The following is a 23,144-nucleotide window of genomic DNA, read 5'->3' as shown; positions in this document are numbered from 1 at the left end:
GAGGTGATCTCATTGAAACATATAGAATTCTTAAGGGGCTTGACAGAGTAAATGCTGAGACGATATTTCACCTTATGGACCATGAGGTTTCCCCTCATGGGTCTAGGATCAGAGGGCATAGTCTCAGAAAAGGAGTGCCAATTTAAACCTGTGATGAAAAGGAATTTCTTCTCTCAGAGGGTTGGAAATCCTTACCACAGAGAGCTGTGGGGGCAGAGTCCTTGAGATAGGTAGCTACTGGATCAGTCGGGGAATCAAGGGTTGCGGGGACAGGGCAGGAAAATGGACATGAGGAATGTGGGATCAGCCATGATCCTACTGAATGGTGAAGCAGGCTCAAGGAGCTGAATGGCCTACTCCTGTCCCTATTTCTTATGGTCTAACTTTTTATGATTCGATTAAAAGAAAGTCCCAGAGCACCGGAAATATACTTAGATATGGAAGTTCGATAATATAGATAGTATGTTTCTTCAGAAGAATAACTCGCAGCCTAGCAGTTACGCACTGCAATATTAAAACCAGAAAATATATCTAAGTGTTATCTCTCTGTGTGCTGTACTACAACGTGTATTAATTCCTTTCTTTCAAATAGATTGATGAATGGTAGGACTTTAAAGCTGGGTTCATGTCCCATGAAAAACCTGTAAGAAATCCTGATTAAAAGCAAAAACAGGGGTCAACTCCCATAGCCCTAGCCAATTCGTGCCTAGGAGCTCTGCGAATTCTGTCCAGTGTATCATCCAATTATCCTGGGCCCAGCATTCTGTGCCTAGTCAAGGTCTTCAGAAATCTAATGGACAAGATAATTAATTTCCGAGAGGGCTTGGGTAACCTTCTTTATGATCACCCTTGATCTTCGCCCTATTAGAAAGGTAGAGTGGAAATTTGCTGTATGTGTCTCTTCTAAGGTTATACAGGTGGAAGGAGCACACCTCTCGATCCACAATATGAGGTAGAGCAGGCAGCCATCAGTTTCAGGCCCATTTCATAGCATGATCTGTGCTATACTATTCTTCAATCTATGATGCAAACAAAATAAACATTGGTAGAACCTTACTTGCATCAATGAGTAAAGAATAAAGGATCTGCCATTATGTTATTAGTTCATAGGATGCTGGCATCACTGGCTAGGTCAGCATTTATTGTCCATCCCTAATTGCCCTGGAAAAGGTGACAGTGAGTTGATTTCTTGATCTACTGCTGTTCATGCAGTGTTGAGGCACTCACTGTGTTGTTCAGAAGAGAATTTCAGGATTTTGACCCAGCAAATGTGAAGGAACAGTAATCTATTTAGAGGGTAGAGTCTTGTGAGGTTTGTAGGGGAAATTACCTTTGTCCTTCTTGAAGATATAAGTTGGGGTTAGGAAGGTCCTGTCAGATGAGCCATGTGAGTTACAGCAGTGAATCTTGCAGCAGGTAGGCACAGTGCTATCGTGTTTCAGTACTAAAGGGAGTTAGAATTTAAGGTGGTAGTGGAGTATCAACAAGTGAGATGTCAGTGATGTCTTCCTGTACCTCCACCTCAGAGTAGATGGGTATTTGGCCTAAAATCTCATCCAAAAGGATAGCACAGACATGGAGTCTCAGCCTGAAGTGGGACCCGAACCCACCACCTTCCAATTTAAAAGGCAATCCGTGCCATCAATCAAATCACAGCAGCTACCTAGCGAGGCAACATGACTGCAGGTTCTTCCTCTCCGTCATAAGGGTGATAAATTATTCAAGGTGAGTTTTCAGTACTTTTCAAAGCAGTTGGGGGACACAGTATATTCCTAAACAACCTTAAGACTTTCCTCTTGAGGCTAATCACACTGTGGGCAGATTAACCCTCTACTGGTCGGTAACCTGTCGCTGTGTGAGTGTGAAACTTCGACAAGAGGTTAAAAGAAAACACTGACAAAGAGAAATCAAGTTAAAGAAATCTTTATTCTGTCACAGGGCCCAGAAAATCTCCAAGTGCTTTCTAATTTATGTGCTAAGGTGCAAACATTGTATGTCAGGATTGTTTTTTTTCTGGACATTAAGACAGTTGATTGATGGTGTTAATGGATGAATATCTCTGCTATTGAATCAGTGTTCTGACATTGGGAAGGATTACTGAGGTGTGGCCCCTCTGCAAGGGGTCATGTCCAGACTGGCTCCATGGGTCACATTACTCTGCCCATGTAGTTGGCATGGCCAACTGGGATGATTTATTGCCTTGTTAGTCACTCATCACTGGGGCAACATGCTCAAGACGCTGTCTAATGCAGTGTTGAACTTTTGTACATAAGTGTGTCTGTCAGCTAGCTTGTAAAGAGTATCTGTGAAACTACCAATCAACTTAGGCAGGCCAGTGTGGATAATAGCATAAGACTCTTCATGTTGGTCCACTGATTCTGTGAGGTGTGTCCCCTTTGTTTCTATAGATGACTGAATCCTGGGTCTACTAGACTGCACACTGTGTCTTGTTGCTGGCACTTCCGTTGTGCCATCTGAACCACCTGACGGGTCACTGCTGGCATTGGAGATGTCAGGGTGATTGCTGGGCCTAGTGCCATTGCCCACATTTGAGAAACTGGCAAAGGAGACAGAGTTATTCCAGGGCGCAAGAGTATAATTGGCATCTGTGGGAGAGAACCAGCACACTATTAGGATTGCTGAGAAAGTATCTAACATGTGACTATGTTGACATAGGAATCAAGGAATGCAAAAGGAGGCAAGTCAGTTAGTCATACCGGTGTCAGCTCTCTGACAGCACTATCCATTGATATCTAGTCCCATATCCCAAAACTCTCCAGCTACTGTGTTCTTCAAATATTTATTCACATCCCCCTTGAATCCAATGATAGGTTCTGTGCCCGCTATTGTAATCACATCGGGATTCCCAGTGTAGAAGTTGTTTCCGGTGAAATCGCATGTCGGCCTGGGCTTGAGCCCAGTTTCATGCTCTTCCACCAGCCTCCTTCGTGAAAATAAGAGGGGGGAGCTGCCTGGCGATTGGCACCTCATAACTTAAATGCTGCCTGCACCCCTTACAGTCACAATGTATTTCGGTTAAAGTCAACAATCTCTGAGGACAATGGAAGATACAGGAGAAGCTATTCATCCCACATCGCCCTCACCCAGGTTTCATTGAAGGAGGCTGACAGGAAGAGGAGCATCTTCCATCTGCCAGTACCAAGAGATTTTACAGGTATTAGCCTGGAAAGAGTGGGCAGAGGTGGTAAAGTATGAAGACTATCTCCCCACCAAAAGGGCTATGACATGCTTCACCTCCTCACATTGGTGATAATATTCTAGCCCACCAGGTGCATTCCCAAAACCCCTCACTGCTCTAGCACTGATACTCTCACCTTTGACACAGGACAAGGCTTGACATTCTAACAGGGAACAGACAGTCACAGGAAGAGGGCCAGGGTTCATCATGTGCTCTCATCTCTTGACATACTGCAGTCTGTCTTCTATAAATAAATCCACAAGGCCATTAGGGATGGCATTTCAGGATTTTGACCCAGTGACACTGAAGGAATGATGATATCTCAAAGGTAGCAGCCATGGGTTTGGAAGTTAGGTAAGTAGCAAGTGCAGAGAATGGCATTGACAGGTGATGGGGAAGCACTGCAAAGGGCCACTGTGATTGGAGGAGAGTGCTAGAAATTGAGATGACTGAATTCATTCCTGTGATATAGCCATGTTTCAGGGAAACTTCTGCACCACCGTCATTATGGATTAGGGGAGGCCTAGTAGTATTATTACTAGACTATCAATCCAGAGACCCAGGTAATGTTCTCAAAATCATAGAGTTTTAGAGATGTACAGCATGGAAACAGACCCTTCATTCCATCCTGTCCAGGCCGACCAGATATCCCAACCCAATCGAGTCCCACCTGCCAGCACCCGGCCCATATCCCTCCAAACCCTTCCTATTCATATACCCATCCAAATGCCTCTCAATGTTGCAATTGTACCAGCCTCCACCACTTCCTCTGGCAGCTCATTCCATACACGTACCACCCTCTGTGTGAAAAAGTTGCCCCTTAAGTCTCTTTTATATCTTTCCCCTCTCACCCTAAACCTATGCCCTCTAGTCCTGGACTCCCCGACCCATGGAAAAAGACTTTGCCTATTTACCCTATCCATGCCCCTCATAATTTCGTAAACCTCTATAAGGTCACCCCTCCGCCTCCGATGCTCCAGGGAAAACGGTCCCAGCCTGTTCAGCCTCTCCCTATAGCTCAAATCCTCTAACCCTGGCAACATCCTCGTAAATCTTTTCTGAACCCTTTCAAGTTTCACAACATCTTTCCGATGGGAAGGAGACCGGAATTGCACGCAATATTCCAACAGTGGCCTAACCAATGTCCTGTACAGCCGCAACATGACCTCCCAACTCCTGTAGTCAATACTCTAACTAATAAAGGAAAGCATACCAAATGCCTTCTTCACTATCCTATCTATCTGCAACTCCACTTTCAAGGAGCTATGAACCTGCACGCCAAGGTCTCTTTGTTCAGCAACACTCGCTAGGACCTTACCATTAAGTGTATAAGTCCTGCTAAGATTTGCTTTCCCAAAATGCAGCACCTCGCATTTATCTGAATTAAACTCCATCTACCACTTCTCAGCCCATTGGCCCACCTGGTCCAGATCCTGAAGAAACCACAAGAACTGTGGATGCTGTAAATCAGAGGCAAAACCAGAAATTGCTGGAAAAGCTCAGCAGGTCTGGCAGCATCTGTGGAGAAAAATCAGAGTTAAAGTTTCAGCATTAACTCTGATTTCTCTCCACAGATGCTGCCAGACCTGCTGAGCTTTTCCAGCAATTTCTGTTTTTGCATCTAATGTTCTGTGGACCCAGGTTAGAAGCAGGCCATGGCAGATGAAGGGAGTGCGAATTCAACAATTCTGTGGAAAGAAAGTATCCAATAATGATCATTGTGGATCGTCAGGAAAATCCCATCGGGTTCACTAAAGTCCTTTAAGGAAGGAAATCTGCCATCTTACCTGGTCTGGCCTACATGTGACTCCAAACCCACAGCAATGTGAGTGGCTCTTAACTGCCCTCTAGGTAATGAACGTTAGCGTAGCCAGTGACACCCTCATCCCATGAATGAATAAAAGAACAAGATTGCTGCAGTAGCCCGTAAGGCTGGAGGATACACAGACTATCAAATATCAACCCCGCCCCCCCACCCCCACCCCACCCCCGAGTCTGAACTCTTAAACATTCATCCCCAAAGAGATCAATGACAGATTGGAACATTGTAAGTTTACAGAGATGACTCACTGTCTGTTCACCAAAAGCTAACACTTCTCCCTTTCACAACTGTCAAATCCAATCGATGTATAAAGAGGAAGAAGAAAGCCTTCTGAATAGGAGGCATCCCTTGACTGATGCTGTGCAGAGAGCGACACAACATGTAACTCAGAGAGTAAGGCCTGCACATGATTAAAGCCTCTTAGCTATGGTATTGTTGCAAGAAATCTCTTCTGTACCCTTTCCATTCTCCACTTTGCTGAAGTCAGCAGCACCATCTCCTCTTCGATATCAGCTGGCAGGATGCAGGCTTGCTCAGTCAATAGGACAGGAGAGTCAAGCTTAAGAGTTGTGGGTTCAGGTCCCACATTGGTTGTAAGGTTTAGAGGAGACACAAGGAAAGCTTTAACCCAAAGGGTGATGGGAATCTGGAACTCTCAGCCTGTGAGGTACAGGCAGAAACCCTCATAACGTTTAGATGTGCACTTGAAATGCCAAGTTATTCAAGATGTGGAGGTGCCGGTGTTAGACTGGGGTGGACAAAGTTAAAAATCACACAACACCAGTTTATAGTCCAACAGGTTTATTTGGAAGTACTAGCTTTTGGAGCACTGCTCCTTCATCAGGTGGTGCTCTGAGAGCTAGTGCTTCCAGATAAGCCTGTTGGTCTATAACCTGGTGTTGTGTGATTTTTAACTAAAGTTATTCAAGGTTATGGGCCAAGTGCTGGAAAATGGGATGAGAATAGTTAGGTGGTCACTTTTGACTGGGCTGAAGGATCTTTCTCTGTGCTGTAGAACACAATCTCAAGTGATTTCTGCTACTGTAGCCAGTTCCCCCCATGGCCCATGCTCCAACACTCTCGCTATTGGCTGCAACATCTTCCTTCACTCACTCTCACCCACCCCCAACTGCCAACACCACTAACCCTGCATAGTCTCTATGCTGCCTACTCACTCACTCACTCAGAACAGCTTCCTACCTGAATCAAAATTAATCCCCTGCTTTCATCTCTTATATCTGTCTCCATCCCATTCCAAAAGGAATAGTGCTCACAATACGGCACAAGATAAAGGTGGTTCGCATGTGGAATGAACATCCTGAGGAAGTGGTGGATGTGGGCACAATTACAATATTTAAAAGATATTTGGATAAGTACATGAATAGGAAAGATTTGGGGGGATATGGGCCAGGAGTTGGCAGGTGGGACTAGGTTAGTTTGGGATTATGTTTGACACGGACTGGTTGGACCGAATGGTTTGTTTCTGTCCTGTATGACACTGTAACCCTTAAATGGTGGGCTCCCTGACAGTCGGCACCTTATCCCTTTCCCCAACTGCAAACGGTCCAAATGGTTGAATGACCATGTCCAAACCATGGACTGGTATCGGTGGTTGTGCTGGACTTACTGTGTTGGAAGCCCCTGGGTGAAGGCTATCCCTCTTGATAAGCCTGAGGACTGCCGACAACCATAACAAGTTTCCTGGTTTTGTGTCTGCAATAAGCAGTAAAACGGCACTGTACGCAGTGAGTAGTCAGGTAGGCTGAGAGCTCGTTAGAGCTACGGCAAAAAGTGAAACTCAGAAATGAGGCCTAGTCCATTCCATGAGCTGGGTGTGTGGCCCTGAGAGCAAAGTAGTTGGTGAACCCAAGCCGCAGTATTGCAGTACAGTAGAGCACTGTAAATAGATTGGAGATGGGCCATGAGGACTCATAGGTCAGGTCATGGGGGAACATGTGGCTGGTGTCCATGGAACATGCCTCGCGATGTTGTTGAAGATGTAGCCCACCTAGGGCAAGGTGAAGTCACCAAGTAATCAGTCTGACATCAATGTCGAAATTCTTGACATTTAGCTTACTTGGTAATTTTGGTAAAGTAGAAAGATTAATATTAGTGCGGTTAATTGTGCATTTAACAAGCAGTGATTCAACTGGCATTGGGAGGAACTCTCCTATCTGATCAACAATTGCATAGAGATGCAGCACTGCAAAGGTAGGCCTTACCAGACTTCTTGTCCAGTCACAGCACAAAGCTCACCACTGGAAATGCCTTTAAAAATAGTGGGCACAAGGTTTTGTTACGCAGCTATGTTGGCGACCAATAAGAAAAGGTATCTTTACCTCCCCAAACGGTAGCAGTGGTGACTGAATCTTTGAATTGGTGATCCAGAAGCCCAGGCTAATGTTCTGGGGACCAGTGGTTCAAATCCCCACCATGCCAGCTAGTGGAATTAAAATCTAAAACTAGTCTCAGTAATGGTAGCCATGATGCGGAGGTGCCAGTGTTGGACTGGGATGTACAAAGTTAAAAATCACATTACACTAGGTGATAGTTCAACAAGTTTATTTGGAAGCACTAGCTTTTGGAGCACCATTTCTTTGTCAAATAGTTATAATCTCTGTGTCCTGTGATGCTGCCCCACTCGAAGGAGCAGTGCTCCAAAAGCTTGTACTTCCTAATAAGCCTGTTGGAGTATAACCTGGTGTTGTGTGAGTTTTTAAACTCAGTAATGATTGATTGCTGTTAAATCCCAGCTGATCCACTCATGGCCTTTAGGGAAGGACCACCACTGCCATCTTTACCTGGTCTCTACATGTGATTCCAATCCACAGCAAACTGCCCTCTGAAATAGCGGAGCAAGCCATTCAGATCCAGGACAATTAGGAGATTGTCTCATGAAAAAGTAAAGAGTAAAAAAAAACACATTCAAACCACACTTTAATATTTTCCATTGGCCTCATCTATAAAAGAAAATGACTTGGAGCTTTAGATGAAAAAGCCTTGGTTTTTAGGAACAGATTGATACATTATACCAGAAGAAAATTCCTACTCCTTGTTAACATAGAATAAAATAAATTGGTGTGTGCATGTGCGTGTCCATCCACGCGTGTATGTATGTGTTTTGAGTGTATGCATGCGTGCGTAAGTGTGTGTGCGCACGTGTACGTGCATGTTGGGCGTGTGTGTGTGGTTTGCATTCTATCGGGATGCTTCATCGACATAATAAGGTTGTGCACATTTTAGGAATTACCATTTTAGTATTCCACATCAAAAAGATTGGACACAAGTTTATGTGCAGCCAGAATGTCAGTGAAGCAGATTAAACAGCAGCATTTAATCTTGTTTTTAAAACTACCTTCCTACAGAAGATTAAAAATTGCTGCTGATTATGGCCATGACAAAATATGGTCAGCACAGCCAACATATCACCTGGTAGTATGCACCCAGATAAGAGGTGAACTCACACTTTGAAGTGTTATAAGGAGTATAAACCACATGCTTTTAGCTGTAAGGTTTCACATTAAGGGAAGTGCCAACAAGTCAATTTAATGTCAAGGCTCCCCAACTTTCACTGATTCATTTCTCTTGCAACAAGGGAGTAAGGAATTTCATAGGCTAGGAACCTGCCAAAGCTAAAGAGGAATGGAACTGACTGAAATAACTTACACTAAAAGACAAAGAGGTTATTTTTCATAAAACAACAACTGCTGTGGGAAATAGTAAAATTTGCAAATTCTCAGCAAAATCCTCTCTCATCCCATACTTTGTATTCCTCACAAACATTCTTAATTCAGGTTCCCTCCTTCGTGCTTCACTTAGACATTCTAATCTTCATTCCCCATTGATGGGAAGTTGGAAAAAAGGTGCAGTAAAGGTAGCCACAGATACATATGTCACCAGACCAACTTGGTAAAGATTACCCTGAAACACACAAATCTCACTTGGGAGGTGAGTCCCAAGACACAATGTGGACAGCCACGGTTGTGAGTCAGTGCCAAGATGGATTGGTGAGAATAGGTCTCCTAGTTCTGTGACTTTGTCTCAGTTGGTTATCGCTGTTCCACTTTCTAACTCTGATCTCCACTTACCCCCATGACCCCTTATGCTAACTCTAGCCTCTGCCCACACACATCCCTATGGAGCCATCCTGTCCTCCCCCCACCCAAACCTAACCCTTCCCACCCCCTTACCACCTCCACAACCATTCACTTTCTATCCACCCTGAACATACCTCTGGAGCCATGCAGGAATGAAAAGGAAACACTAACAATCTACGATTGAGAGAGTGGGTGGAAAATAACTCCCATTCATAAAATCCATTCCAAACTTTAAGTCTCAAGTGTTTAATCTCTTCAAAAAGAATAAGCATTTCTATTTGGATCTCACATCACCGCAGCTAATCATTTAATAGTCTTTAGGTTGTCCAACAAACTGAACTCAGAACCCCCTATTGTGATAACTGTAGCTTCTGAAACTCTGCCAAAGACTTGGTGACAAAATAATCCTTGGAGAACAGTCAAACTAAATAGCTTCAACTAAACTCCATTACCAGACGCCACGCGTTTCCCAATGCACTGTCACAGCAGTGCAACAGAGGGTCTCTTTAAATAAAAACAAAAATCTGTTAGACAGAAGTAATATTTTTAATTTTAGAGTTAGGCATTTTAATAATTCAGATCATTGCAGCCTTGAATAGGGCTTCGGTCTACTCCATTAATTGATTACACCCTTAAGTGGATTAAGGCGGCACTGCTGCCTCACAGCACCTGGGACCCAGGTTCGATTCCCATCTCAGGTGATTATCTGTGTGGAGTTTGCACATTCTCCCCGTGTCTGTGTGGATTTCCTCCAGGTGCTCCGGTTTCCACCCACAATCCAAAGATATACAGGTAAGGTGAATTGGCCATGCTAAACTGCCCATAGAGCTTAGGGATGTGTAGTTTAGGTGCATTCATCAAGGTAAATGTAGAGTAATAGGGTAGGGGAACGGGTCAGGGTGGGTTACTCTTCGGAGGGTCGGTGTGGATGGCCTGTTTCCACATTGTAGGATAAAACAAAAAAGGATCCATCCAATGTTCAAGACTGGTTCAGATTTCACTGCTGTGAGAATCATGCTGTCCTTTTCCTTTACCAGGAAAATCTGGATCGGTCATAAATGGGACTTCCTACGAGTAGCAAGTTGGGGTGGGCTGAGGTACAGGGGGTGGGGGTGGGGGTGGAGTTGGAATGGGAAGCTATTTGGGGGGCGGAGGAGAAAGAGGGGTTGATCCTTGTGGCCCCGTATACAAAGGATATCCCACCCACCACAACAAACAGTCCCTTTTCCTTCCTTTCCTTTCTCATCTGAGCCACAAAAAGCAACCTACACCGTCCTGCCAACATCAGATGTATAATGGTGCAGGCAGTCATATTAACCTGGTCAAAAAACTCACTAATGAACCTAAAATTAACTTTTTAAATATGGCCGCCAGACTGCCAATCTATTAGGAGGGTCAGCTCAGAGATGGGCAGGAAGGTGGTGGGCTGTCAGCACATGGGGATTTTGCTGCCTCACCACCCAAACCCCATCTCCAAAATCATGCTCAGCATGGGCTGCAATCCTGGCTCTCCAGTGCCACATACTTCAGTGCTGGACCCCCTCAACAACAATCAGAGTGATGTATTTCGGTCAAGTCATTAAACCCCCCCAGCCCCCCCGGCCTGGTCTCTAAGATAGGAGGATTACTGTTGACATAGTGATTCTCAAAATCATGATTTCTTTGCGTCTCATAGAAACATACCTGGAGCTCCGAGCACAGCTCAATCAATTTGTAGATTATGTAAATTCAGTGAAAACAGTACAGAGAAAATGTGCCAGACCAATACCTGGAATAGATGAGTTGTTTAATAAGGAGAGCGTGAGAACAGCAGATGCTGGAGATCAGAGTCAAAGAGTGTGGCGCCTGAAAAGCACAGCCGGTCAGGCAGCATCCAAGTAGCAGGAGAATCAATGTTTCGAGCATAAGGCCTTCAACAGGAATGATGAAGGGTTTATGCTCAAAACATTGATTCTCCTGCTCCTCAGATGCTGCCTGACCAGCTGTGCTTTTCCAGCAGCACATCTTTGAAGGAGAAAGGCTGGACAGACTAGGCTGAAGGTTAGTAAGGCAAGAGGTTAGTAAAGCAACTTGACTGAAACATTCAGGATCCTGAGGTGTTTTCACACAGCATGTGTGGAATGGATGCTTCCTCTTGTGGGAGAATCTAGAATGAGGGGATCAAAACGTAAGGGATTGCCTTTTTATAAAAAGAAATAAGGCAGGATTTTCCCAGAGGATCCTGAGAGCTTGAAACTCTCTCACTGAGAAGGCAGTGGAATCAGAGTCTTTGAATACTTTTAAGGCAAAGGTGGATAGATTGTTGGCAAGGTGGGAAAAGAAGAACTGAGGTTAGCATCAGATTAGGCATGAGCTAATTAAAGGACAGAGTAGACTCAAGGGACTGAATGACCAATGCCTGCTCCTAACCTGTATGTCCCAAACATTACTTGAAGGAGGACAGTAGATCCCACCGGTGTCATGGCTAGCATTTGTCTTACCCAACCAATGTCACAAAATTCACACACCACTGATTTATTTCATTGACTGCTCAAGAGATCTTGTGTGAAAATTGCTTCCCGTGTTTACCTCTGTTGTAACTGTGACTACACTTCCAAAGTATTTACTTGGCTGTGACACACTGAGTCATACTGAGGATGTGAAACATCCTCTAAAACAAAAAGAGAATTTTTGTAATTTACCTTTGAATCATCAGTGTAAGCGGGTCATTGTGTTTCTGATGCCAGGTCGAACTCACTTCTGCACATTGTGAATAGCACCATGCTAATCCCCTTCTCTCAGACTACGGCCACTTCACTGGAGGTTTGACATGTTCTACCAATTCAGCAAGATTGAATCCTTTTCAGAATCCTGTCCCATCCAAATATGGTTAACTAACTTCCTATTCGTACAATCCACAAAATACATCGTACTTCCAACAAACTAAAAGATTTATCAAAAAGCATGAGAAATGGGAAGCACTGCCCTTTCTTCTCTCGCCAGGGAAGCTAACTTCAATTTGTAAACCAACTATTGTTGTCTCAGCTTGTTAACCCCTCTATTACAAAGTATTTACATATTTACAGGGGTTAGAACAAAAAACAGCCAGTTAACTCAGATCAGTGTTAATACTCCCAAATTTGCTGTACAAACAGTTCATTTTATTTTCCCAAGCATCAAATGTAGCTATTTGTAAATTTTACATTAAAGACTAAATGAAGCAGAGCATTACAACTGGTGATGCTTGATATTCTTGTTGTGTTAAGAATATGTTGGCCTCTGCCTGTTCTAAATTAGCTTGGCATTAATCTCCATGTATGCCTTTTGCTTCTACCTTTTTGACAGAGTAGTAACTTGGTCTTGCCCGTTTACCACTTTGTAATTTCTGATGAGTACCCCTTCTGAAATGTAAAATTTAAGCTTCAAATCTTTTTCATAGTTCATTCACCTATCCTTTTGAATTAGCAAGAATAAAGGGAAAAATGACTCTCAGACAAGTGTGGTGCGCTGATCAAAACTGACCGATTCCCCCTCAATAAAATGATAAGATTCTATTCACTTTCCGAATTACTCGCTGTGCTTTTTGTGACTCATACATGAGGAAATCCAAATCTCTCCATCTCAATGCTCTGCAATTGCTCGCCATTTAGATAATAAGCTTATTTTTTAAGCTTCCTGCCAAAATGGGCAATTTCATATTTTCCCACATTATAGTCCATTTGCCATATCTTTGTCCATTCAATTAGCCTATAGCTTTCATAGTCTTGTTGTTCCCTCTTCACAACTTACCTTCTCCTTATGTTGGTGTAATCAGCAAATTTTGCAATCATACTGTTCTGTCCTCTTAAATCATTTATTATTTATATAAACAGTTGAGATCCTAGAACCGATCCCTCGGGGCACACTATGCCTCACATCTTGCCAATCTGAAAAATGACCCAATTATGCCTGCTGTCTATTAGCCAGCTAATCTTCTTTCCTTGCCAATCTTCTACTTCTTACACCATGAGCTATTATTTTCCACAATATCCTTTGACGCGGTGCCTTATTAAATACCTTTGGGAAATCCAAGTACAGTATTTCCACCATTTCACCCTTGATTCATAGCATGTGTTACCTCCGCAAACAAAAACTCTAATACTTTGGTCAAACATGATTTCCCTTTCACAAAATCATGTTGATCCTATCTGATTATCTTGCAGTTATTCAAAAGTCCTGCTATAATGTCATTCTTAATATCTTGACTATTTTTTCCTCTGACAGATGTTTCCTGTTGTGTGTCTTCCTCCATTTTTGAATGGTGGAGCAGATTGGAAATGTCAAATGGACTAATCCTGCTCATAAGTCCTATGCTCCCACACTTCACTGAGCCACAGCTGAAACTAAAAAGGATGAGGCAACGTGTTTGGGTACCTCAAATAAATATTGCTGAAAAGTTACCTTATATTGTAAAACCATTTCAATGCACTTCATTGTTCTTAAAGATCCTGAGTAACACTCATATTCTCCAAGCCCTCAACAATGCCCAAAAAAAAATCAATCTGCCTAAATTTCCAATTCTACTGTAGTTCCAAAAAAAGATAAACAGTGTTGTCTCTGCTGGGATGCCTAACACTGTTTTTCAACAATGCAAGCATTCTGGTCAAAAGATTAAAGTCACGCGCTTATGATTTTGCTAAGATCTAGCAATTTGTTTTCTGCAAATACCTCACACAGTTTAGCTTTTCAAGCAGTTGGATTAATTTGGGAGACTTGTGCAAGATTTTACCTCAACACTGATGACTGCTATTAGAGAAAAATGAACCAGCAATCTTTTTTCCTGGATGTTCTCCACTGTAAACATTCAACTTACGTACAGTCGAATATAACATCTTGCCATGTGTAGGCACAAACTGTACTCCACATTGTCAGTTTCACATATAATCAACATCACTAATCTCATTTCAGCTCTTTGCATCGAGTCGTACAGATGTTGGCATCAATTCCACTGAAACATTTGGGTAAAATTCTGGTCGAAAATCATCATAGTGTTCATGCACTAAATCCTTCCATTATGCTTCTTTGCAAAATAATTTCTCAAAGCATGAAGCTTTTCATGCGGTGATTATGTAGATCTAATGCTTCCAGCATCAAAGCAGCCCAAACGTGTCCTAAGTACAGTGACAAATTACTTTCTACAGTATCCTAAACCTTTGAAAACAAACCAGCTTGGCCCTGTTTGCTCAGCACAATTTACTCTGAAGTGGAGTTTCCTGTTCATCAAGGTAAATGGAAAAATTATTTTTTTTCATCTATAGCGCCCACTGTTAGGAGCGAGCACTTTGGATCTCCGCACAGTGTTACAGAACTAAACAACTCTTTTCAGACTCTTAACAAAAATGTATTCACTGGAAATTAAAACCAGGAGGGATGAATCAATATTGCTGTTTTTACACCAGTCCCCCCCCAAAAAAGGTTAAGCTTGCCTCTACACGCTTACAAAAGCAAAATGCTGGAAATCTGAAGGGAAGATAAAAAACAAAAGGGGAGAAACAGGTTTCACATTTCAGGCTTTTCATCAGAACAATTCTGACGATAACTTATTCATTAACCTGAAACACTAGGCCATATTTTAATTTTCAGTTCAGCAACAGTCTGGAAGGTAAAATAATGCAAGTGCCCTTCCTGCTGCTAACTTACCCACCCAGTTCTGGCAGGGATTTTACAAAGAGGAGGGCAAGGCCTGGGCAGCACCATCCATTCCTACTCCTGACTAACCCTTAAGGGCTGTCATTTCTGGGCAGTAGGAGGTGGTCAGGGGAGAGGGAGGGAACATTCCAGCAGGTTAGTTAAATCCCTGGCTCCTTTTGACAGTGCAATCCCACCCCCATCCTCTGAGATCTCCTCTTCCAATCCCAACCAGGCCTTTGCAACTCTGTCACTATCTTCCTCGCCCACTTGTCCTCTGCTCCTGTGGCACAGCTCAGGGCTGCCCCAGCTGGTTCTTCCTCCCCAGACAACTAAGGCTGAGGCAGTCATCAGGGGTGGGTAACCAAAATGCAAATGAGAAGTGGGCTTTTCAGACCCTCAGGCCTGCTCTGCCATTCAAAGAATGGTGTCTGCTTGTGTTCCAAATCCCACATTCCCCTCTACCAGAGGATCTATGCTTTCCTCTCCCATCGAGAATCCATCTCTCCTTTAAAAATCTTAGTGATTCACCCCACCTCCACCACATTCTGAGACAGCAAATTCCCACAGCCCTCAAAAGATAAGAAGGATCCTGATGCATTTTAAATGGGTGATCGCCAATTTTAAAAAACAGCGCCCCCTTGATCTGGACTCACCCATGCATGTCTGTCTTATCAACACCATTCATGACCTTATATACTTGTGATACTGTAAACTCAAGTCCAGCCTGTCCGATCCTAATTCATAAGATATCCACCCATTCCAGTTATCAATCTAATAAGCCTCCTCTCAACTATCTCCAATTCATTTACATTATTTCTTACATAAGATCAAAACTGCACACAGTACCAATGATGTGGTCTCACCAATGCTCTGTGTAACTAATGCATGACATTAATGCGCGATTTCGCTTGTAATAAAGAATAGCATTCCATTATCCTCTTTGTTACTTGCTGTACCTGCATGCTGATGCTTTTGTAATTCACTTCAGAATCCTGCAGTCATTCTCCTTTTAAGTAACGCACTGCATTTTTTAAATGAACAAAAACTGAAATTGCTGGAAAAACGCTGCAGATCTGGCAGCATCTGTGGAGAAAAATCAGAGTGGAAGAGCTCTCAGTACTGGAGAAGGGTGACTAAGCCCAAAACGTTCACTCAGATTTCTCTGCACAGATGCTGCCAGACCTGCTGAGTTTTTCCAGCAATTTCTGTTTTTTTGTTTCTGCTTTCCAGCATCCGCAGTTCTTTGGGTTTTCTCTGTTTTTTTATTCTGCCTGCTGATGTGAACAACTTCACATTTTCCCACATTATATTCCATCAGCCAGATTTTCTTTTTAACAGAGTATCCAAACAGGATAGCTCATTCACCCAGAGTGATCTGGATGGGTTAAAAGGTCATTCTTAATTGTGAAAAGGCAGAGTGGTATACTACTTTGAAACCCGTCCCTAATACATGTAAATATATTAATACATAATACATTGAAAAGAAAAAAACATATTTTCTCTCTGTTCTGTTATGGTCACTGGTTGAGAGAGAGAAAAAATACTGAAAACCAACCACTGAGGGAAAGTTACCAACCAATTGAAAACAAATGGGTAACCTGGTGGGCATCTTCGAGACCTATTGATGAACCTAATTCAGACTGCTTGAGATGAGCACCCAAAATTCCCACCCAAAACAGGCTCTTTAAATTAGGATCTACACTAATTATTGAACTTCAGTGCTAACTTTGATATATAAGTGGGCAGTCAATGCTGTTCCCCATGTCCCCTACCTGCCAATTGAGTCTGAGCTGAAAAGAAAAATCGGGAAATCTGATGTCCTTAAATTTTTGGCTTGATTGCTAGGTAACAGAATTACGACCCTGCAAATTTGTCAGCCAGGCGTTATTGCCTCTTCTCTTCCCCTGAGGAATGCTTGGCATTTAGTCAATGCCTGCCAAATATATCCAAACAAGGTCAGGTTTATGCTGGGTCTTCTCTCTCACTCAGCAGTTAGTCAAGAGAGCCCACGGAAATTCAGTGCAGTTAATTGATTCATCTCACTATTGTTGGATCATGCACCTACTGGGAGGGAAGTAAGTAGAGGAGGCAGTCTAAGCATGTTTCCCCAACATCCCAAATAATTGACGTGGCGTTGAAACATCTTTAAAACGTTTATGTCAACTGCTGCTACAATCCTAAAGGCAGTCCCCGTTTTAATTCCTTTATCACACAAGACGATCAGCCTAACTAACTGAATGCTCACTACTCTTCAGCTGTAAAATAGTAGATTCAAATAAACCACTGCATAGAAGAGATCCTCAATCCTCCAAAGCACTCACCACATTAAATCCAGGCTCATTGCAGAATCGCCTACTCTAGTGCATTCTTTCTTAGTCCTTCAAAATTGAGAGGCTCCTCAGTATCTCAGCAACCACCACTATAGTTGGCAAACTTTAAAACCCACCCCATTCATCACATAATCACTACCGTATCATTCATCAAAAAAAACAAAGAACTGGGGACGCTGAAAATCAGAAACAAAATCAGCAATTGCTAGTAAGACTCAGCAGGCCTAGCAGTTCTGAAGAAGGGTCACTGGTCCCAAAACATTAACTTTGCTTTCCTTCTTGCCAGACGCGCTGAGTTTTTTTTTCCAGCAATTTCTGATTTTTCTACCATATCATGTGTGGTTTTTGATACCGTAATTTTCAATCGTTGCACTTCACCTAGATTTCCCAAACTAAACAAAGTCAGAATGATTACCTGAGGCAATCAGACACATTCCAGCAGGATGTGTTTGCATGTTACTTTGTTAATACTGTGTGACAGCATTGGGTTGGAGGGGTGGGGGTGGAGGGTGGGGGGGGGGGTTGGCCGTTAGCAACAGAGGGAGATTTTTCAGGCCTCATTTTGTTCTACGGATCTTAGTGTACCAAAGGGAACCGGCCAATCTCAGATTTCCACACTTAGATTCAAAAGCTTCAAATCTCAGGCATCCAAGGCCAAAACACACTGCCGAAATCTAGATAGAGCATAGTCATTATTTCCAGTAGGCCATTACTGAGAGAATTAGGAGCCAGCCTACCTGGTAGCACAGTAAGGAAGGCACTCCGGAAGCTGTATCCCATGGTGTTGGCGCCCAAGCAGATGTACATCCCAGCATCCTCCTCTTTTGCTCGGGAGATCATCAGTTTGTTTAAGTAAGAGCCATCGGGTCTGGACCAGACCTCTCCCGTTGGCAGCACCACAAACTTCTGTCCACCAACATCAATGGTGGAGTTGTACTTGTTCTCGCTGCCGTACTCTACTCTCTTCAACCACTGAATCACAGGCTTAACGTCACTGCGGACCTTGCACTGAAAAGAGGTGGTACCTCCATAATCGACAGTGGTATTTACAGGGTGGGTTCCAGTTAGGATGGGTTTGGACCTGGTGGTCTCTGCAAATGGTAAGCGAAATAATACATTGTTAACATTTACTGACTGCAGAAAACCTTACATTACAAATACACGTATGGTGCAGCCTTAAAAAAATGCAGCAGTATTTCCCTACAAACGTGACACAGATTTTTGCTATGAAATCCTATAGTATAATTATCCTAGTTGAAGCACAAACCAGGATACAGCTGAGGTCTATATGACATGGTTCATTGGATGTGACACCAAAAGTAGACATGCATTTCATTTTGGTGAAAAAGAATTTTGTTAAGTCTTGATAATAATGCACCTCATTATTACAAGTGGAATCATTAGAACCAGACACAGCCTATTACACTACATCCCCTGTATTGGAATACCTTCACAAGCAGGAACAAAGTATTAACTACAGTAACGATTCCTAAAGGGAATGAATATTAACGATGCATTTTCACTTCCACTTTGAGAAGAATCCAAAAAGAAACGTAATATCCTGCATCGATTGTCTCAGAAGTTGAACCTTGTCTCAAGGCAGAGCATTGAGGAATGTGCACTGGGGCAATACGGTCTGAAAATGAACCAACTTCTCTCTACTCTCAGTAATACTGAGGGGGAAGTTCTCAGAAATCATTCAGAGGATCATTAAAATTGGTCAGGACTGGAGTATTTCACCTTCAAACAAAAACAAAATTAGTAAAGTCAAGAATACAATCCAAATATTCAAACAATAAAACTCCTGGAAAGTCAAGAGTACAAAGTCAATAAATAAAAGAGGCAAAAGAATGGAGGTAAGTGGATGGAGAATTGTGCCTTTCAAATGCTTGTTTAGAAAGGATTCTGCCACCTCAACTACTAATTTAGGTGATGGAGAGAAAAACAATCAATTCATTACAATTTTCTTTTGCTTTGTCAATGTATTTACTGCAATGCTTTTACTGACATGGTTTTACTGACATTGATGAACCAATTACCAGCTTGGCAGACATACAGCTATCTCTGTCATATCAGAGAATTGCAAGGCCTCATTGATTTTATGGGTTGTTAGCAGCAATTGGACAGTTTAAATTAAACTTCAAGAGCAAGGTTTGAACATTTACTGTTAATGGGCTGTTTGAGAGAAAGGGAAGAATGAGGGATGTGTCTGAATCCATCGTTTGCAGTTGCAAAGTGGGTTAACTCTGACAATATGATCCGAAAAGAACATACAAAGAATGACAGAAACACTCAAAAGGCACCCCACTACCATTTCTAACCCCACTACCATTTCTAACTGCATGATTCCTGAGAAAAGTAAACCTCCTGGAAATCTTTTCAAGCAAAATAGTTATTTTAAATATTTATGTTAAACCTTCTGGGCTCTTAGGCCAATCTATAATCAAAGTGCAGATTTGCATAATTGAGGAATCCAACTTCTTTAAGACAAGGCTCTGTTGGAATTCAGCTGTTTGCATGAAACATTTTTTTAAATTATATTTCAAAGCCCTTACAGAAATCCTGGTTACCCTGAGAAAAACCTAAGTTTCTCCCCAGTGACATTACATTCCACACGGTTTCAACTTTTGGACAAAAGAAGAAACAACCTGAGGCCCGCACTGTTCAATTTTGTTCATGAACAAACTACCATGATTCCCAGCTGGCAGTGAGGTAACTGTAACTTCAGGTTGTTTTTCTAACAAAAGCCTAATTAGCTCCCAGACTCTGAAATCATGATTGCCTGTAGGATTGCCTTGAGAGTGGGTAGCTCAGAACATATACAACAAGCCTCAGCACGGGGGTAAATCTTAACTATTTTGTTCTCTGGGAGGTTTGTGCTGATTCTTAACATCTATGGATATCAACAATCATCATTATCCACCTCACTAAAGGAGCCGTTTTCTATATATCATTGTTGAGCAGCAGTAACTGATGGGAGTGTGGAAAGCATTATCAAGCTTCACCCAAATCCACACACAAACATACCAGCATCCCCCAATCCTGAATCAACCAGGAGGCAGAGAGGCCTGGAAAACAGCGAGGGAAATCACTGGGTTGGCCTGCCTCTTGTCTTCCTGCCGCCGTGACATTTTACTAGGGGAGGGGAAGGCACACAACCTTCCTGCCTGGAGACCAACGTTAGAATTAGAATTAGAATCCCTACAGTGTGGAAACAGATCCTTCGGCTCAACAAGTCGACACTGACCCTCCGACGGGTAACCCACCCAGACCCATTCTTCTACCTTATATTTACCATTGACTAATGCACCTAATCTACACATCCTTGAACATTATGGGCAATTTAGTATGGCCAATTCACCTAACCGGCGCATCTTTGTATTGGGCCAACTGGGCCATTTGAATGTCTAATGCAGCTGGTGTTTTGCCAGTCACAGGCAGACTCTGCCACATGGGGGAAAAATAAAATAAATAGGAAGTTTTTTTAAAAAAGACATGATAAACCCTGCTGACTTTCCTACAGACAGAGGGAGGTATCCTCTTGTAGCCCGCAATGCAGTCTCCACTGGCAATAACCAACCCCTGCCATAACACTTACTTCTTTGTTTAATCACCTCCTCCACCTCCCGACTGATCCCTGTGCCCCAAAACCCTACTTACCTGGTCAGGAAGGTCCTCTGCTCCCAATACATCCTCAATGCAATTGTACAAGACTTTGGTCAGGCCCATAATTGGAGTACTGTGTGCAGTTCTAGTCGCTGCGCTATAGGAAGGATGTGGAGACTATGGGGATGGTGCAAAAGAGAGGTTTACCAGGATGTTGCCTGGATTGGAGTATATTAACTACAAGGAGAGACTGCACTATTTGAAACACAGAATGGGAACTGCATATTCCCAGTCTGTATGGTTCACACCAGACATAGTTTTGCACCTCCAAGTGAGCCATATGGGGGAGATGCCTGTTCACATTCTTATTCAAACTGAATGCACTTCATATGTTTTCAAACTAATTTCGAATAATCAATTGTGATGGAGTAGAGCCTTGTGAGCTTCCTGGTAGCTAAAGGCTAAAATCCCTACAATTCAGAAGAATTTAACTTGAATCCTGGGTCTGTACTACGTTAATCAGTTACAGCAGCATTTACGGAGGTACAACTTGCTCCTGGAAGCTGGAGGGAAAAGCCATTTGGCAGTGGCTCCTGGTATTCATTGAGATCTACTGGATCTCAGGTCAGGGATGCTAGGATAAGAACTAGCTGAAATGGCATAAAGACCTGAAGCCTGCATGAACATTGACTGGTTGAATGAACTAAGAGGGGGCTACTACAACAGGTGGAATTGCACTATTACACACCTCAGTCTCCTAAATGTGGGAGAGATAGAGTGCAAGACAGGGCCAAAGAGGTGCGAGTGTCCCACCACAATAGTGAGGAAGTGAGTCCAGCACTCCACACAGTCCCTGGTATCTTCACATTTCTCCTGATGTTCCCCAGGACATCACTGTGGGAAATCTATAACAAAAATGTTTTCTCTAAACACGAGCCCTGTACTTTCCGAATCTGGTGTCGAATACATTGGAGCTAGTTAGCCTTGACAGGGGGAAAACTACCTTGGGGAAAGTGAGGCCACACGAGAAAGCAAAGAGTCCAGTGAATCTCTTATCAGTTCCTACAATCAGCTGCTTCTGAATTAAAACCTTCAGTTAACTAGCTCTTTAACAGATCTGTTGCTTTTAAGAAAAACAAAATATATCTAAGCTTTGAATTCCAAGCAAAAGTAAAATATGGGTAGAGTAAACTGGTTTTTGATGCAAAATGGCACATGAAATAAAACATTGCCTTGAGTTTTCGCTTCTGTCTGAGTCAGAGTGCAGAAGTACAGCCACCACATCTGACAGTGGGATGAGGCCTGATTTGAGTTTTGTATCTCTGCTCCTGTGTTTAGAATGAAAACACATTTAGCATCTGCACAACCTTATCACTACCAGATGTGCAACATGCTCCAGGTTGGAATCTCTTGGAGCGCAGCACAGATTTGGCCATGTGGTTCTCATTGTGAGCATAAAGACTGCTTGCAACTGTCTTCAAATTGACCATTATTTTAATCCCTTTCTAAATCCAGTGCAGTACTTACGGATTACTTCAACCTTGTATGTTGCATTGATTTCACCCGCTCTGCTAAAGACACGACACGTGTACTTCCCACTGTCTCCGGGCCGCAAGCTCTTCAGGGTCAAAGTCCACTTCTTCTTCTTGGTATCGCCCATGTCCTGAAGGACAAGAGGCTTGTTGTCCTTCAGCCAGGTGATATCAGGCTGGGGATATCCACTTGCAGTGCACTTCAGCCGGACCGAGCTGCCCACGGGACGGGCAATCACTCTGCGACGCATTTTGGTGGGTTGTGTAAACCTGGGTCTCACTACAAATCACCAAAGAAATATCGTTACATCTCTGTCCATAAAGGCATATCTGCTTGATTAGAAACAACTTAAATAGGAAGAGCATTTATACATCCTAATTCACCTGGGTAATCCATCTGCAAGGGTGATTCTGTAGCATTATTTGACCATTTTGCTTCAGAAAGCCATCCCTTGAGACACTTAATATACAGTCATAGAGATGTACAGCATGGAAACAGACCCTTCGGTCCAACCCGTCCATGCCAACCAGATATCCCAACCCAGTCTAGTTCCACCTGCCAGCACCCGGCCCATATCCTTCCAAACCCTTCCTATTCATATACCATCCACTGCCTCTTAAATGTTGCAATTTAAATATTCAGATAAAAATTCTTTATTGACTTTGCAGTACAGGTATAGGTCATTACTCCTAACAGATCCATGTGGCGTTTATCCTTCAATGATGTCCTTCCACCTGACTTTACATCACCTATCACCATATCATCCTATTTCTAGGGGAGGCGATAGACTGTTAATACAGAGACCCAGGTGACATTCTGGGAACATGGATTCAAATCCTGCCATGGCAAGTGATGAAGTTTGAATTGAATAAAAATCTGGAATTAAGAATCTGATGATGATCATGAAT

At 42.9% G+C, this 23,144-nt stretch overlaps 1 protein-coding gene across 4 annotated transcripts in view; it reads right to left on the bottom strand.

Moving 5' to 3' along the window:
• LOC132827677 (fibroblast growth factor receptor-like 1) overlaps positions 1 to 23,144 on the bottom strand; it is a 304,917-nt gene that overhangs the window by 15,212 nt on the left and 266,561 nt on the right. For 3 of the 4 annotated variants that reach the window (XM_060844365.1, XM_060844443.1, XM_060844522.1), the window contains exons 5-6: positions 22,231 to 22,515; positions 17,835 to 18,188 (exon numbers count right to left, since the gene is read on the bottom strand). In XM_060844365.1, coding sequence (XP_060700348.1) covers positions 17,835 to 18,188; positions 22,231 to 22,515 — 639 coding nt within the window. Of the gene's footprint in view, positions 1 to 1,907; positions 2,607 to 17,834; positions 18,189 to 22,230; positions 22,516 to 23,144 lie in introns of those variants that run through there. The other variant, XM_060844604.1, reaches the window with a different exon arrangement.

The sequence above is a fragment of the Hemiscyllium ocellatum genome, chromosome 1, assembly GCF_020745735.1.
Source record: "Hemiscyllium ocellatum isolate sHemOce1 chromosome 1, sHemOce1.pat.X.cur, whole genome shotgun sequence".
In the NCBI taxonomy this organism is placed as follows: Eukaryota; Metazoa; Chordata; class Chondrichthyes; order Orectolobiformes; family Hemiscylliidae; genus Hemiscyllium; species Hemiscyllium ocellatum.
This window is presented reverse-complemented; position numbering and strand designations above follow the sequence as displayed.